This window comes from Diabrotica virgifera, chromosome 3 (assembly GCF_917563875.1).
Source record: "Diabrotica virgifera virgifera chromosome 3, PGI_DIABVI_V3a".
NCBI classification, from domain to species: Eukaryota; Metazoa; Arthropoda; class Insecta; order Coleoptera; family Chrysomelidae; genus Diabrotica; species Diabrotica virgifera.
The window spans coordinates 11,597,508-11,610,778 of NC_065445.1; the positions used below are offsets into that span (position 1 = coordinate 11,597,508).

General features: G+C 34.0%; 1 protein-coding gene across 44 annotated transcripts in view; it reads right to left on the minus strand.

The window, feature by feature from the left end:
• Positions 1-5,924: 5,924 nt before the first annotated feature.
• LOC114349448 (uncharacterized) overlaps positions 5,925-13,271 on the minus strand; it is a 140,671-nt gene continuing 133,324 nt past the window's right edge. For all 44 annotated transcript variants that reach the window (XM_050646319.1, XM_050646313.1, XM_050646307.1 and 41 more), the window contains 4 exons: positions 12,504-12,686; positions 11,253-11,376; positions 10,600-10,695; positions 5,925-6,320 (listed from right to left, as the gene is read on the minus strand). In XM_050646319.1, coding sequence (XP_050502276.1) covers positions 6,074-6,320; positions 10,600-10,695; positions 11,253-11,376; positions 12,504-12,686 — 650 coding nt within the window. In that variant the 3' untranslated portion in view covers positions 5,925-6,073. The remainder of the gene's footprint in view (positions 6,321-10,599; positions 10,696-11,252; positions 11,377-12,503; positions 12,687-13,271) is intronic.

The window sequence follows — 13,271 nt, forward strand, 5'->3', positions numbered from 1 at the left end:
GCTTTATTGAGATCATTTACTGGAAAATTATTATTGAGTAGTTAATTAGTTTCTCTAATATAATGCGGGTTGTGTTTAAAGTGGAATTTACAGGGAGTGGTTGATAAATTTTACATCATGCTTACAAGAAAAATGATATAATTTGTAAATTTTTAAAGAAACTATTTATTTTATTTATTTATTAAATACCTGGATATATGTTTTTGTTGTTTTTCTTTTTCTTCTTCTTCTTCTTCTTCTTCTTTTTCTTCTTTTTCTTCTCAGATCTGTATCACTCTCACCAAAGATCATTTCAGATCATTCTGATTGTTTTAAACTTGTAGTGGCATTCCCTTTCAAATAACCTATCCTTCTTCTTAACGTACATTATTAAGTCCTCTTGATGTTGGCGATTAACAAAGCGAAACTGTCTCTGTCTCGAGCTATTCTAAATACTTGCTCTGCTTTCTTTATTCTACCAATTCCTCTACGTCAGCGGTGCTCAGACTTATACTGCGTGGGATCTACCACATAAACTGCAAGTGTCAAGCGATCGACTGCTAGTAAAAAGCAATTTTGAAAATAAAAAGCTTTATTGTTCATTTGATAAAAAGTTGTAACTAGAGAGAGTTGTAATTAAAGTCATGTTTTTCATCTTAATTTTATTTGGATGTCGATGTAGGACAGTGCATATCATCCGCAAGTTTTTCATGATGGTACGTAACTAACTACCTTCATTTGGGAAAATGCAGACTCACACAAGTACGTTGATCCAAAGAATGATGTGAGCTGCAGAGCTACTTGCTTCAAAGACGGATATTTGTCAGACGTTATGAAAGGCCAAAATTTCGAATCGGTCGCTCTGGACATAAGGTTTATATCTGAAATTATTTTCAGTACCTCATTGTGGACGGAAATGATCTCCTTATTGAAAGTAATACATATTTCAGTGGCAATTTTTTCCGCGTCTTCACAAGTAAATAGATTAGACATGAATGTTACAATATCTGTCAGTTTTTGAAAATCAGCGAAGTTTCTTTCAACTCGCTATGAACTTCTTGCAGCTCCGTTTCGTAATAAACATAATTTAAATGTGCGGTTACCCATTTTTTCAACCATAGAAAGTTGTTTAAATCCTTTCTGTTCATTTGATTACTCAATAATTTCAATTTGTTGACAAACGAATGTACTGCGCTCATCATATCGACAATTGTTTTATTTTTACCCTATAGTTCCAAATGATGTGCTAAATCTGATACGAAAGCCAGATCATTGAGCCATTTTTTGTTTTGAAGTAGATGAGGGTCGTTCTTCTAGAAAAGAAATTATTTCGAGAAGTAACTCCTGGAACCTATCTAAAAATTTTCCATGGCTCAACTACCTCATATTCTCATGCAGGTAGATCAGGATGTTCCGCAGAGTCGCTAGCTTCCAATTGCGCTTTAAAAAGACATCGTTGCAAGCTTCGCGCTCTGCTCTGATTTAATTCACAATTTTTATTATTCCAAATTTGGGCAAAGCAACTTAAGACCGAAAAACGAGACAAACACACTTATCTTTACCACATAGTAAACAGGAATTCTACTTCCCATGCAATATTAAAATGATATGTTTTACTTTTTTTACCGCACTCATATCGTGTTTCAATAATGTTAACATAGTAATGATTGATTGACTAAAGGTCGATTCATATTATACGTTTTCGGCACGTAGCGTAGCGTTTCCGAAAAATATAAAAACCTGTTTTAACAAAGAAGTGTATGATACGATACGCTCCGTATAGTATGAATGGTTCATATTTAAAACCATAAAAACAATATTTTTCGGAAACGCTACGCTACGTGCCGAAAACGTATAATATGAATCGATCTTAACAGCAATACAATGTCGAATCGGCATTATCGCAACTTTTGGGTGACGAAAGGCCATATTTCGATCATGCGCGTGTGGTAAGTCAGGGCAGTCCCCGTATTTTCCATTTTTTGGGTTTTTTTCTCTGAATCGCGATCGCCTTTAAAAACTTTGGCGATCGACCGGTCGATCGCGATCGACCCGTTGAGCACCGCTACTCTACGTCCTTCGATTTTACCCATCACAGTAAAGGTCGCGTCATATTATAATGCACGTCGCGTTTTCGGCACGTAGCGTTTGCAGACCGGCAATCGGACTGCCCATTCACATTATCATACATAGAACGTTTACGTTGGTTTCAGTTTGGTGCGGTGTAGATGTGTTTATTGTCACAACACATGTTTACATGACAAATTGCCTCGAAAACTACTTTTTAAATTAGACCGGGCAGTATCGTCGCCCCGGCTAGCGAAATTATTCCGATTCGATATTTTTAAACAAACTTACTCAAAAAGAAGTCCTTATAACATATCCACAGGGTGCCGGGCGGTACCGTGGTCGAAAAATTGTTTAAACATTTTTTTTAAACAAATTCACAAAAATATTTTTTTCGTTTCGAGCAATATATTTTTAGATAAACTGGGTCATTCTGGCCAAAAAAGTCTCGTGTCATTTTTCTCTAAAATTGATTGTTGTCGAGTTACATGCGATTAAAAATTTGAAAAATGCGAAAAGGCCATTTTCAAGGCTTAATAACTTGGTTAAAAGTATTATTATGAATTTCAATAAGTGACCAAATCAAGTTTCATACTCCTTCTTCAAGGTCCCAAAGAGATTTTTGTCATTATTTTACTACAAAGCTGTTATTTTTAGTTATTAACAATTAGCGCTATAGTCCAACTGTATCGTCGCCCCCGTTAGCGAAACTATTTCGATTAGATTTTTTTGCACAAACTTACTCAAAAAGAGTCCTTATAACAAACACATCCACAGGGTGCCGGGCGGTGCCCTTGTCAAAAAATTGTTTTAACAATTCTTATTAAACAAATTCACAAAAATAATTTTTTCATTACGAACGATTTTTTTTTAGATAATTTGGGTTATTCTTAGCAAAAAACGTATCTTGCAAAAATGCGGAAATGGCCATATAACTCGACAAGAATCAATTTTAGAGAAAAATCACAAGAGACCTTTTTTGCCCAGAATAACTCAAATTATTATTAATTTGGGTTTAATTAAATTATTCATAAAAAATTATTTTTGTGAATTTGTTTAACAAAAATTGTTTAAACAATTTTTAGACCACGGCACCGCCCGGAACCCTGTTGATGTGTTATAAGGACCTCTTTTTGAGTAAGTTTGTGCAAAAAAATCTAATTTCGCTAACGAGGGCGACGATACAGTTGGACTATAGCGGTAATTGTTACTAGTTAAAAATAACAGCTTTGTAATAAAATAATGACAAAAATCTCTTCAGGACCTTGAAGAAGTTGTTTGAAACTTGATTTGGTCACTTATTGAAATTCATAATAATAATTTTTAATCGAGTTATTAAGCCTTGAAAATAGCCATTTTCACAATTTTAGAGAAAAATTACAAGAAACCTTTTTTGCTCAGAATTACCCAAATTATCTAAAAAAAATATTGATCGAATGAAAAAATATTTTTGTGAATTTGTTTAAAAAAGATTGTTTAAACAATTTTTCGACCACGGCACCGTCTGGCACCCTGTGGATATGTTATAAGAACCTCTCTTTGAGTAAATTTGTGCAAAAAATCGAATAGGAATAATTTCGCTAGCGAGGGCGACGATACTGACCGGTCTAAATACTCTGTATCAAATTCAAAGAAATACCTAAATAAACAACGAGGGGAAAACGACCCGTAGCTGTCAACATCCGAAAAATATTGTTTTCGAATGAACCGAACGCAGACGTAACGTGTCTTATACGCACAATATGAATGGTTCAATTTAAAAACCATTAAATTATATTTTTCGCAAACGAAACGCTACGTGCCGAAAACGCGACGTGCATTATAATATGAGGCGACCTTAAGTTTAAAGAATATTATATCGGTCTCCCCTTACTACGTGTCCAAAATAGGCCATCTTTCTACATTTGATGTTGTATACATATTTACATAGTAACTATACGATATTTTTTAAACTGTCCTTATAGCTTCTGCTGCGGAAACTTCACAGTTTAAACTATCTGTAAATAAATGGAGTAGTTAAGGAAACATCTGGCAAATCTTGTTAAATACATTTCAAGATTTCAGCCATAAATTTAAATGAATGGTTTCTAAAATACTTGAAGTGCGGATTCTAAGCCAGAGATTTGCAGATAATATTATTTCTTCTTGTAACGGAACACGGAACACTGATTCATTATTATCGTTGTTGTCTGTAAGATTATTATCTGAGAATCTGTGGACTTATTTCTTTAGAAGAGATAATTTTCAGAAGAAAAATTTGAAATAGATTAATAATTTAAGATATTAGATAAACTTAAATAATGTCCATCCAGAAGAAGATGTCAGACAATAGGATATATAATCCGGTCTGTATTAATAATTACCGGTATAGTAACCGTAGCAGCTGGTCAATGTGATTAATAATGCCTTTATAATTAGATTTACCGGTTATTATTAATACATTCCTAACAATTATGGTTAATGTAATAAAACGCATTTTGGGCTTCACTATTGTTTATTAATGAAATTTGATAATAAAGTTAAACACTAAACAGAATGTATCAACAAAAAACTCAACTCGACACCTTATAAGTAAAAACAAACTCATACACACGCATTAGGATTTAAGTTACTAGACTATAATTACTTGTTTTTATAGGAAAGGCTCTTGTGGCACTTAAAATTACAAAGAATGCTTAATTTTTTACGTTTGCAGCGTTTTTAATTGCATTGGCCACTACAATAATTGCCCTGGCGATATTCTTGACTGCCTAATTCGAATCTTTACGAACGCATTCACTGAAACTTATCTCAGTATATCAGGCGCTTCATTAACTGAAATAAGTGTTTCCTTGCAGGTGGAAAATTAGTTTCTTGCATGAAGCTGGTTTAAAATGCCATGCTTATTGCCTAGCTTGTATAGCTTTTCATCTATAACGGAAATAATAATGGCAATGATGTTTCGGCTATCGGCCTTAGCTCTCTCAACTTCTGGAATTCGCACTCTAACACTTTGACCTACTTTTTCAACAGGGTTTCTATCATTAGAATGCTTTAACATTTTATCAGAATCTTTTTTATTCTATATATACTATCTCCACAAATATTTAATATATATGAGGAACATACTAAGAGAAGAGAATATACGGATGTGAATCTTGGACCCTAAGACAAGCGGAAAGAAAAAAGGGCAAATGCTGAGTTCCACTCCGACAATTCAATTTGGACATGTTATGAGAGCAGGCACAGAAAACCTGGAAACACTTATTATTTAAGGAAAGGTAGAAAACCCAAGATCACGAGGAATATCTCTAACAAGACCGATCTAACAAGATGGATCTTGGGAGAAGGATAATACCCGACTACCACTGGATTCCCTCCGGGGGGTCAAGACAAGATTGATTCTCCATGTGGGATGAAGGTTATGGTAGCGGTGCGGTTGCGGTTGCTACCCCATAACCAACACACGACTGTCTTCTTCGGCAGACCAGGAACAAAGTGGCCCTCGGGAATAAGTTTGATTGTTTGAAAGTTGCATAACTCTTAACCAATTGTGATGTGTTCTGCTAATTTTATTCGTACTACCGCCAATTAGATGTAGTTATGGTAACATTTTTGAGAGTAAAGTATACAACAACACGAAGACACAGAAAAATTCAGCTTAGGTCGAGGAGTAAGGCAAGGAGACAATATTTCTCCAAAATTGTTTACGGCAGCTCTAGAGTCAATATTTAAGAACACTCAATGACAAGATTAATGTATGGGGAAAGATTAAATCATCTGATTTAAGCATCTGAACTGAGGGAAGCCTGTGTCTAGCAGTGGACACGAATGACTCATTGATGATGGTAACAGCAATTCCATCTTGTTGTGTAGAATGTTAAAATAATAAACACCTAAATTAAAAAATAACTTTATTTTTAAAATAGATTATTCCTATCACAATTCTCGTATCTACTATTAGGTAATACAAAACAAGAACATCCGTCCGAAGATCTATAATACAATTTTGCTACAATCTGCATTTACACAGCAGCAAGAGATGCTTTTATTCAACTTTAGCTGATGCTTCCTCGCTTTTGTCTTCTTCTAAAGCTTTATCGATGTCATCGTCGTTGACACTGTCTATCTGGAGCTTCTCTACGTTTTCATCGAAAGCTACCGATTTTTTTCTTTCTTTCATATCCGGATCTGTGCTAGAATCCCTCGGTTCTTCTTCTCCCAATTCTGCAAGGGTGCTGTTAAAGATAAAACCAGTGGGTCGTCTTTCTTCGATTGAACCTGATCGAATTGTTCTAAAAGATAAGTAATAATTATATTGATATTGTGTATGACAAATAGTAGAATTAAAAAACGGAATCTTGAAGAATGAAAGAATGGGGAAGGTTGTATTTTTAGGGTGCAAAATTATTTTTAAATTCCTAGCTGAGCGCTTTCGGCTTACAAAGCCATCATCAGAGATATGGTAAAACTTTTATAATTCATACCACTAAAAAGAGAGAGAGGTTTCCATCTTGAATGGCCAGAAAAAGTTCTTTTTTACTTTATCGTACTACATACGTAGTATAATATTACTTTATCATACTACATACGTAGTATAATAATATTACTTTATCGTACTACATACGTAGTATAATAGATAAAGTTATAGGATCGTGCAAAATAATTTTTTTTAGATTTCACTTTTTTTGGACGTTTTCAGTCCCACTGAGTCTAAAAAGCAAATAAAAAACATGTCGGAAGTATGTACGTACGTACGTATGTACGTACGTATGTCGCCACTGCTCAGCAAAAACTACTGGATCGATTTCAATGAAATGCAGTATGCGTAATTTTAAGAGAATTTTGTCGAGAAACTAAGCTTTAAAAAAAACCTCTCAAAGGGGGGCCGAAATAGGGTGGTTATTTAGGGCCCATTTTTGCAAATTTTGACCGAAACGAATGAAATTTAACTCAAAGTTAGCTCATCGATAGGTAAATAGAAATACGGAATTTGACATTTCCAAATTCAAAACGGCGGCCAACATGGCCGACCGCCCACTCGATACATTTCCTTACTTATCTAAAGACTTGTTTAAGATAAGTTTAATTTGAAAAAGTCGTTATATAGCCTAAAGATGGGGCTATAAGAAGAATATTATTGTTTTTTTAGAAAAAGTTATGGGTTGCCTATATTTAAGGGGTGAAAATTTGACATAACTTTGAACTAGATTTTCTCAAAAATGGCTTCAAGGAATTTGTTTATTTTCTAACATATTTTTGATGTCGTATCGGTAAATTGAATGACATTAGTCAGATTTTTTAACTCCCCACAGAAGGGGAGTTATGAATTTTTTATAAAAAAATATTCGAGTGCCCGTAACTTCCTCTGTAATAGAAACTAAAATTTGAAATTTGGCAGACATATATGGTATTTTATTATCTATTATCACAATAAATTTTACCCAAAATATGGCTTCCGGTTGAACGGGAAATGAAAAAAAAATCGTAATATTTTACATCTGCCTTATATATTTTTACATATTTTGAAAGAATGCAAAATTATCTTTCCAATGACATAAAACTCGTTCCTGTAGCTCAACAACTCGAAAAGTTACAGTAAATAGAAATTTTGCTATAATCTTGTATGTGTGTCCTGTCTCACGCGATCATAGCAGAGCATTATTATGGGGCAGTCAATGAGGGTATTTGACTCCGAATTCCATGCTACTACATCGATGTACTCTATATTTTCACAGTAAGCAGGGAATAGGTCAAGGAACAAAATCTACCCTATATACTATGGCGCTTTTATCTTGGAGCGGTTCCCACCCCTTCAAGGGGGTGGAAAATTAGTTGGTCAAAATAACCACGGAAGTGGCTAGAGAACCTATTTCTAAGCAAAAACTGATCTATACTTTTTTTTTGAGAACTCAATACTTTTTGAGTTATGCGTAGTTGAAAACTGGCCATTTTCATTGAAAAATTTCACACTTCACACCTTTCACACAATTCACACCTTTTCGGACGGTTTTTTTTGTAAATACCTTAAAAACTATGCATCGAACTAAAAATACTATATAAAACATTTTTTAGATTATAAATAACAAAGAGATTCGTGCCTTCGTAAATCTTCTATTTATAATACAAAAAGAGATATGGTAGGTGAAAAGGGTTTGTTTTTTGGTGCATGCTTAATTTGGTGTATTCAACTTGAAATAACAGAGGAACGGTAGGTTTTAGGTGTATAACGCTACCAACGCCTTTTGTAGTGTTTGAAAAGGCCTTTAAAACGAGCACCGTTAAATGTCGGTTACATTCAAACTAAGCGAGATATGGTGCAAAAAAATATATAACTAATGTACTTTAAGGAAAAATACGTACATACATATATTTAACCCCTCATCCACCAGAATTTAAATGCATCGTTTTTCTTCTGCAATACCTTTTAATATAGTGTTATTTCTACTTTCAAAACGTTGAACGGGTTTAAAATGAAAGGTTTTTGAAAAAAATAAGATCAAATTATAGAGCGCATTTTTAAATTTTCCTAAAAATCTTCCTTTTTCTCCATGTAATTCGGAAATAAAAATGTTCCACTCCCGAGAAGGGGTGGGAACCGCCCCCATGATAAAAGGGCCATAGTATGTATATAGGATAGACTTTGAATTAGGCGATTGGGCTACTCCCAAAATTTCATTAAAATCGATGCAGTAGGATAGAATTCGGAGGTAATATCTTGTTCTTACTCTCGCGCATTGACTGGCGTAATAGAAATATAATGAAAGTGTAAATATTGTAAACTATTAATTTCTCTGAAAAATGAACTAATTTGAAATGAAAGTATGACTAATATTCTATTGATTTATGCAATAATCTATAGTATGTCCCCGAAATATGGCATCGAACATTTTCTCAAATGCAGGAATTAATGATGCGTAGAACCATAAAATATTTTCAAGTATACAAGGTGTCTCTAAAATATCAAAATAACGAGTAACTTTGTTATTTTTATAGAATGCTAGTATCTAGTACGATAACGATAATAGATCGGTACGATAAAGTTCTCGGGCGGCCCTTCCGTCCAGCGTTTTTTACAATAGAAAAACTTCCTTGTTGGTTGAAGATTTTAATTGTAAATAATAAATAAATAAGTAGTCAAAACGAACTCGGTCGTGTATAAATACAAAAAACATCCAGGACATCACACAGGACTTAAAAAAACTGAAATCTGAACTGTCCGAGTATAGGCGGTAGAATCATTCATTTGTCAGAAGTTTGTATAAAAACATAACAGTCTCTTCAACTGGAGTTTTAAAGAATTCGAAAAACCTCACTTAACTTAATCTTCTTCTTAAAGGGAGAAGAAAAAAAGGAAGACATGGTTGGATGACATGACGTGCAAGACGACCTGAAAACTATGAATGTAAGGAAATAAAGGAGAAGAGTACAATACAGCTTTGAATGGAAGAACATAGACAGACAAGCAAACACCTTCCAGGGTTATGATACCAAAAGAAGAAGGTTTATTAATTTTTATTTCAGTTTGTCTGCTATTGTCAGTTTTGATGCATCTTTACGGTTTTCTTTTTATTTCTTTAGTTTTTCATTTTTATGTTATGTGGTTCTGTTCTTTTGTTGTACTGTCAACTTTTGATCAGTCATTCTGTCGATTTTAATATGCCGTTTACACCTCGTATCATTTTATCCTTCAGATTGTTTCGTTTTTACTTAGTATTTCAGTTACTTTACCGTTTTTTCTATATTTTGTTTTCCCTTTCTGTGCGTCTTTTGTGTGTCTTTCTGCCCATAATTTCAGGTGTAACCAGGAAGATCCTAAGGGGGGGCTACAACTACTTGATGGTTTCTGGGGGGTATGGAATAGTAATGGTGTTAAGCGTGTAGAGCTCAAAGTACATCCAAATGGGGGGTTATAACCCCCAAAACCCCCCACCATAGGTAGAAACATAGGCCTTTTGTTTGGATTCTATTATTGTTGTTTTATATCACAGTTATCAATCCTATAGGATACTCTTCTCCTCAAGAACTTTCCCAATAACGGAGCTTTATATTTTTGATCATGCGAGTTATATATGGTCCCTGCAGGAACAATGTGGCAAATGAATGGAGGAGCAGATGCAACAATGAATTACAGACTCCCTTCGGGCAGTGAAACATCGTGAGATACATGAACGCCAATAGACTAAGATGGACAGGCCACGTGGTACGGAGTGATGACGACAGACTGATTAGTAATATCTTTTGGGAAAAACTAGACGGTAGAAGACCGGCAGGATGGCCTAGAAAACGATGGAAAGATGTATACAGAGAAGACCTAGAGAAGATGAAAGTAAGATCATAGGAAATAGTAGCACAGGATCGGAACCAATGGAAGACAATAGTAAACGCAGCAAAGACTCACGAAGAGTGGTTAAAGTCAAAGAAGAAGAATGACGGAGCTTTAATGTTGATATATCGAAGACATGAGGAGGCGTAATAAATTGCAGTATGCGAAACGGGCCGTCCGTGGTAGAATTAATTGATTGCTCTAGGAATTGATTACATAAACAATATAAGTATATAAGAATCACTTACGAATCTCTGTTTGATGGCCTTTTTAACGCACTTTTGTCAAATCGAACTTTGGTGTTCATATATTCGTCTTCGGTCATTTTGTCGTATCTCGATTTCCTACAAATTAAAAATAAAAAACTTTGTAAATAGTTTAAAGTTTAAACAATACTTTTTTATTGTTTTTTTATTATATTTTTTTATATGGGTTTATATATCTATACCTATTATAACGAGTTACGATTTTTTTTCTGCCCTTACTCTGTTATAATTCCTAAAATACGTTAGCTTAAGAACTAAATAGCTAGACTTCAGGCATAATTGTACGTATGACGTTCTTCCTAAAACCTAGTTTTATTAAGCGCAGCTAAGCTAAGCCACAACTTTAGTTTGAAATTAAGTTTATTTGACGTTTCTATTTCGATTTGACGTTTATTTGTGTCAGCTGAAACAAATAACATGGAACATTAAAACAAAATGTTTTTCGACGTCATACGTATAATAATTATGACTGAAGTCAACTAGCCACCTATAAGAACTAGCTTTGTCTCGTACTATCTCACAACTTATTATGCTTTTCATCCCTTGCGTTATGATACCACTTATCACTGTATAACCGGTGGCTAAATTTGTTGGGACACCTTGTAGATGAAGCCAGTTATAAATAATCGACTTACCTGAATTTATAAAAGTAAAATCCTGCTGTTCCTGCTAGCAGGATAAACATCAAAACTGACAGAATTGAAATAGCCACAATATAACCAGTCGTATTCATTTCTTTATCTGTCGTCTCACTCTGATCTGCAATAAGTAGTATATATTAAATCTAACAATAAAACACTGAAAACGTTTGTTTTCTATACTTCCACAAAATTTATTATATCTAAGTGACTACAGCTGTTTCGGCGGAGTGCCTTTCTCAAGTAATATAGTTTACAATGTGTTTGCCTTTTTAATCTTCAACTGAAGAGGTTGAGGAGTGGGGAGCTGTTTGTCTCGAGTTGGTCATTCAGAATTATATCTGTATTTTTCAGTTTATTAATTTCCATAGATTCTAAAAAAGATAGCTTAAGGCCTTTATTTTGAATATGTAGAATTTGAAACTCTTCAACATATTCAAAATAAAGGCCTTAAGCTATCTTTTTTAGAATATATGTAAATTAATAAACTGAAAAATACAGATATAATTCTGAATGACCAACTCGAGACAAACAGCTCCCCACTCCTCAACCTCTTCAGTTGAAGATTAAAAAGGCAAACACATTGTAAACTATATTACTTGAGAAAGGCACTCCGCCGAAACAGCTGTAGTCACTTAGATATAATAAATTTTGTGGAAGTATAGAAAACAAACGTTTTCAGTGTTTTATTGTTAGATAAAATGAACTTCCATCAAGTAACGGTCGAATCCATCAATTGTATATATTAAAATTTACTAGTTTATTGTATATTAACTAAGAAGTACTATATACTGTGGAAACAAATTTCGATATCCATGAGATGGCCCGCCTTTTCTATTGACTTCCCCCATATATTTCAGTTAAAAAATAGAGGCCAGTAATTTTTCGATTTTAAATGCTTTATGTCTTGAAGTAAGGACATCTTTGTAAATATATTTTAAATCTTCGTAGTTAGTTCTCGCCCTAGTAACATCCCCTAAAAAGACTCCACGACCCAGCTTTCCAACTGAAACACTGAGCGCGGTTCGCATATGAACGATTGATTGCTTGCTCTATACATCATCTTCCATGTCCCATATCGACGCCCTATTTAAATAAATATTATTTCAGTTGTTTCCCTTATGACTGACCCCCACCTCATCTTCAGAGTAAGTAATCCTATCGTTACAATTCTATAGTGGCAATGCGATTCATTCTCATAACCATAACCAATTAACCACTAACAGTCTGTATATTTTTCATACTTACGTTTAAGCTCAATGTTGAGTATAGCATCTCCATAAACACCTTGTCTATTCTTGTCAGATATAGTGACTTTCAATGCAATGTTGTTCAATTTTTTGATTTCGTCTTTAGGTAGTGTCCTATAAAGAGTTACTTGTACTCGTGTGTGTTTATAATTACATTGGAAGTATTTTTCATAATGGTAATCTAAAAAAACAATAAAATGAATAAATATCTCGATTTCTCTTCGTCAGTATTTATCACAAAACTTGCCAGTTACACTATTTATAACTCAAGATTGGCTGTACCGATTTTAATGATATTTAGTGTTTTAATGGATGTCTTAAATTGATAGGATGTCTTAAACACACTATCTGGCGCAACACACTACGGAGAGAAACAAAGGCCAATATTAAATAAAAATATATAAATTTTATAGGACAGTAGTTAGGCCAATTATGACCTACACTGCGGAAACAAGACCTGACACCACAAGAACAAAAAGACTGATATAAACGTGAGAAATGCAAATAGTCCAAGATATCACAGGGAAATCATTATGGGACATACAACGTAGCACAGACCTCAGGTAAAGCTTGTATCAGGATTATATTAAGACATAGTCATTTAATTTTTAAATGTCCTAGGAAAACAAACACCACGTTTGTTTTCAATTAAGTATGTGACACAGATTTCTCAACACAAGTACACTAATCGGCAATAACGCTTTGTCAGAGCTAGTCAATATTATTGTAATTGACGGCCACGTTGTATCAGCATTTAAAACGACAG